General features: G+C 46.6%; 1 protein-coding gene across 1 annotated transcript; it reads right to left on the minus strand.

The window, feature by feature from the left end:
• Nucleotides 1–1,411: 1,411 nt before the first annotated feature.
• On the minus strand, nt 1,412–3,924 carry MC3R (melanocortin 3 receptor). The gene has a single exon (XM_008013576.3). It carries the CDS (start codon nt 3,816–3,818, stop codon nt 2,847–2,849), a length of 972 nt encoding a protein of 323 aa, XP_008011767.1. The 5' UTR covers nt 3,819–3,924; the 3' UTR covers nt 1,412–2,846.
• Nucleotides 3,925–4,527: the final 603 nt, after the last annotated feature.

Consider the following 4,527-nt stretch of genomic DNA (forward strand, 5'->3'; position numbering starts at 1 on the left):
CTTGAGAATCTGAGACAGTGTTCGGGGAGGAGACAGTGGCACCCCAGCATTCAGGGTTGTTCACTAGAGAAGCGGATGCCTCTGTAACTTACCTCTTTGATGCACTCCCCAGGGCTACTCACAGACTTTGGAAAATTTATAGCAAGTTAAATAATTAATTGTGCCTTCTGATTTTTATGACATCTCTCTGGAAACTGCTGGGAACATCTGAACCTGTGTGTGGTAGAAACACGCATCAGATTCTCTCTGCATGGCAACACATGGCTCCCAGGTCACTGGGTCCCAGCTCAAAGGTCCCTGTGTCTTCGCAAGAGGTGCTAGGACACTGGGTTGGATTTGGGGGTGGGAGCTGGTCAGCCTGAGTTCGAGTCTCCCTATCTCTACTTGCTGACTGAGTTCCTATAGACAGGCTCTCTGAGTTTCACATCCTTCATCTGTAAAATCAGGATAACCACGGTGTCTACCTGGCAGGGTTATCACAAGGAGCAAATGCCTGTGAAGTGCTTAGCACAGTCCCTGGTGTGGGGTCAGCATTCTAGGCAGAAGAGTACTTTTACTTCGCATAATGCTCATTTGGAAATCCTCTATGCCCTTGCTCTTTAAGATGGGGTCCGTGAACCAGCAGCCACATCCCCGAGGAGCTTGTCGGAGTTAGAAATGCAGACTCTTAGTCCCCACCTTGGACCTGCCAAATCGGATTCTGCACTTGCACAAGATCCCAGGTGGTGCTCATGGGCCTTCCAGTTTGGAAGTGCCCCTGCAAGCTAAAACATACAGGGAGGAGAAGGGGGATCAGTTTTGATGATGAAAACCAGTTGGCAGCAGCATATTGGTGCAAAAGGACATCAGCCCCAGGATGCAAAATATACCATGACCCTAACTAGCTGGGCGTTCCCGGACAACCACATCACCCCTCCAAGACTAAATTTCTTCATTTGTAAAATGACTCACCTGTTTTAGAGGTTTGCTAACGGGATAAAATGAAATAATGTGAAAATTGATATAAGAGTGAAAAGTAAGTTATTTTTATCTTGTTTACAGAGAAAAAAGACATCGTAATCCCTATAGCTACTCATATCACTTTCAAATAATTAGATTCCCCCTTCTCTACATTTACCCACTGAGTGGCCATAGAAGAGTCCTGTGATTTAGTGTCTTGATTAAAATAATGGGGAATGACAGTGGCCCGGGAACCACAAACCTGGTATTTTTGGAAACTAAATGGGAGAGTTTTGTAGTCTGGCTAAAAGGCATTGCCCTAGAAAAGACTAGCACTGTGGTCAATGGAGCTGTTTATGCCGCTTACAAAGTCATGACTGAATTGCAGTGAAACATACCATGGCCGTGTGCAGGAGTCACCAGAGTGATTTCAGGTGGTATATTTCAATGTAGCACACATTTAGCAGTCGTAAAAGCTTTTTATTATTTCCAAACATCATAAAGCAAGAAAGGAATGGTTTTGCTTACATTAGCAGAAAATCTTCAAGAACAAAAGAACCCCAAGGTATGCTAGCACAAGATAAACACACAATTGCACCCCAACACACAGCTTAATATAAGAATTTGTGACGGGTAGATATGGGCACAGCCAGAAAGCACAAACTGAAGTTATCTAGGGCAGAAAAGGATCTGACAATGCCAACTCTAGTCAGCCAGTCTCACCCTTTGCTCCCAGGAAGGAATTCCTGTAGTTGATAAGGTATAGACATTGATAATAGGGTCATCCAACTTTAACACAAAAGGGGAAAAGAACAAGCAAAAGGGGAAAAGAACAAAAGAAACCCTTTCTCTTTCATAGACAATATTGAAGAAGTCCTGTTATAGAAATGCAATTGCTATAAGCAAAAGCAAGGGCTCCCAAGAAAGCCACACAGTGGTTCTACAGTTTCTCAAACTATCTTAAGCTACAGTAAAGCAATTTCTTGTGTGTAAGATATATATATATATATACACATACATACATACATGTACTGTACACCCAACCCATGATTTCCTTTCTTATTTTAAAGGCTAAAAGTAAATGATAGAAAAAAAGAAGTTATTTTAAAAAGAGTAATTTATACCTTAAAATAGCAAGCTATCAAAATATAAGTACACAAGTATATTCTGATTGTCCAAAACACTTTCTCTCTTTCGTTAGAGTTTTGAAGGTTGTCTTAGACTTAATCCATAAAAACAAAATAACAACAAACACCAATGCAACAACAGAAAAATAGAAGTCGGTTCCATCCTTATGCTACCTTTGGGGGTGGGGACAACTGAAGGGATATGGGGGTAAGAAAAGGGGAAAACAGCATAGCATTGCTTCTTTCACAAAGGGACAGTTGTCTAACTGCAAATACAATAATAGAGTAGAACTCAGTCTCCTATGGAGTTATAAGTGCAAAGCTATCTATCCGTGCAGCTGGCAGCAGGAGGTCGTAGCTGTAACAGGTTTGCTTGCAAGAGATCTCAACCACTTTATTGTTCATGAGAATCCTTCAGTCTGGTCTGACCTGGAGCGTGAAGACGTGGGTGTGGAGCAGATGAGCAGACAGGCGTCACACACTCTGGGTGTTTGGAAATGAGTGCAGAGAGCACGCAGAGAAGCCTTCGCTGATTTCTCCCAGTGACTATTTGGGAAATCAGAGTTTGTGACTTCCCCATCTTAGAATCCTTTCAGAGAGTCTGTTATTCACCATTTCCCCCTTTAAAAGGCTTTGTAAACTTAAAAACAAACGACAAGTACAATCATGGCTGTTAACACATTTTTATATCTTCTAAGTTTTTTTTTTCTTTCTAAACATCTTGGGTGGATGGAGGGTCAAAAGTGACCCGACTGATGATCATTTCCATGGCCCTGCATCCTATCTCGAGTTCGTGCCCTTGCAACCACAGAGAATCTCCTTAAAGGTGTTGCGCAGTTCCGGGCTCCGGAAGGCGTAGATGAGCGGGTCGATGACGGAGTTGCACATGATGAGGACCAGGTAGGTGTTGAAGTGGGCAGTGTAGCAGATGCAGTAGGGGTTGGTGGGGCAGGTGATGATGAGGACCAGGTGGAGGAAGAAGGGGGCCCAGCAGAAGATGAACACCCCCAGGAGGATGGTGATGGTGACCGCCCCCTTCATGCATGAGTGTTGCTGTGGGGCCACCCCGTCGGCAGGTGGCAGTGCTGCTATGCGCTTGACATGCAGCCGCGCAAAGAGGAACATGTGCACGTAGAGGGTGCCCATGAGGAGCATCATGGCGAAGAACATGGTGATGAGGCACACGATGACCATCTTGCTCTCTGAGTAGATAATGAACACCACACCACAGATGCCGCAGCCGACCCAGATGGCCACGATCAAGGTGAGGGCCTTCCTCACGGTCATGATGCTGTGGTAGCGGAGCGCGTAAAAGATGGTGACGTACCTGTCGACGGCGATGGCCAGGAGGTTGCAGATGGAGGCCACCAGGGAGATGCAGGTCATGGAGTCGAAGATGTTGTCCATGTGCTGGATAAACTGGTCCTCCAAGGTCAGGTAGTTGCTGTGGACGATGGCGATCATGATGGTCTCCAGGGCATTGGACAGGCTCACCAGCATGTCGGCCACCGCCAGGCTGCAGAAGAAGAAGTACATTGGGGAGTGCAGGCTGCCGTTCCTGACCACGGCCAGGAGAACCAGGATGTTTTCCAGCAGACTGACGATGCCCAGGGCCAGGAAAACCTCGGACTTGATGAAGACCTGCTCACAGAACGGGCTGCTGCTCTGGTTGCTGAAGAAAGGGGCTTGGAGGTGCTCCGAGCCATTAGGTAGTGTTGGCTGAACAGAGGGCAGGCAGCACGAAGCATTCATTGCTGACAGAAGGGTTGATCTGAGCTGGGGCTCCAGCAGGGTCCGTAGGAGGGAAGACAAAATCTCCCTCTGGATACTTCCTTTGGATGCTCATTCAATCTGAACTTAGAGTTTGTTCTCCCCTAGAATAAAAGGATGTCGAAGGTAGATAGTGAGAGAGGGTGGAGGAAGAGACAGACAGACAGACATACACACAGAGAGAAGGGGGAAGAGAGAGAGAGGGAGAGTAGCTAGTTAGTAGCTAGCATGCAAGTTTGTAGCTTGGAGACATGCGGAGAACTTTGCTGTTCCAGGAGGAGCAGTTTTGATCTTGTTTACATAGAAAAAATACATCATAGGGTCTCTTACCAGCAAGTCTTCCTTCTGTTTCCCTCTCACCCCTCTGTTTGTCTCTCCTCACTTCCCCACCTGGGAACAGAAAACCTGCCACCGGTTGCTACAGTTACAGCTCTTTTCATGGCAAGACAGGGGATGTGTTACTTGTCGCTAGAAGTGAAGGGAGAACACTCAGGTTTTTTTATATTGGCCAAGGGCAAACAACTCCTACTTAATCTTCAGCGCAGCAGAATGACCACTGAGCATCGGGCACCTCTCTGACTGACAGCAGGTGCCTGGCCCTGAGGATTCTGCAGGGAGATGAAGAAGCAGACTGGTGCCCTCTGCAGGCCACACGGCTGCCTGCTTGCTGGCTTGGCTGAGCCGTTTGTGT

This window comes from Chlorocebus sabaeus, chromosome 2 (assembly GCF_047675955.1).
Source record: "Chlorocebus sabaeus isolate Y175 chromosome 2, mChlSab1.0.hap1, whole genome shotgun sequence".
In the NCBI taxonomy this organism is placed as follows: domain Eukaryota; kingdom Metazoa; phylum Chordata; class Mammalia; order Primates; family Cercopithecidae; genus Chlorocebus; species Chlorocebus sabaeus.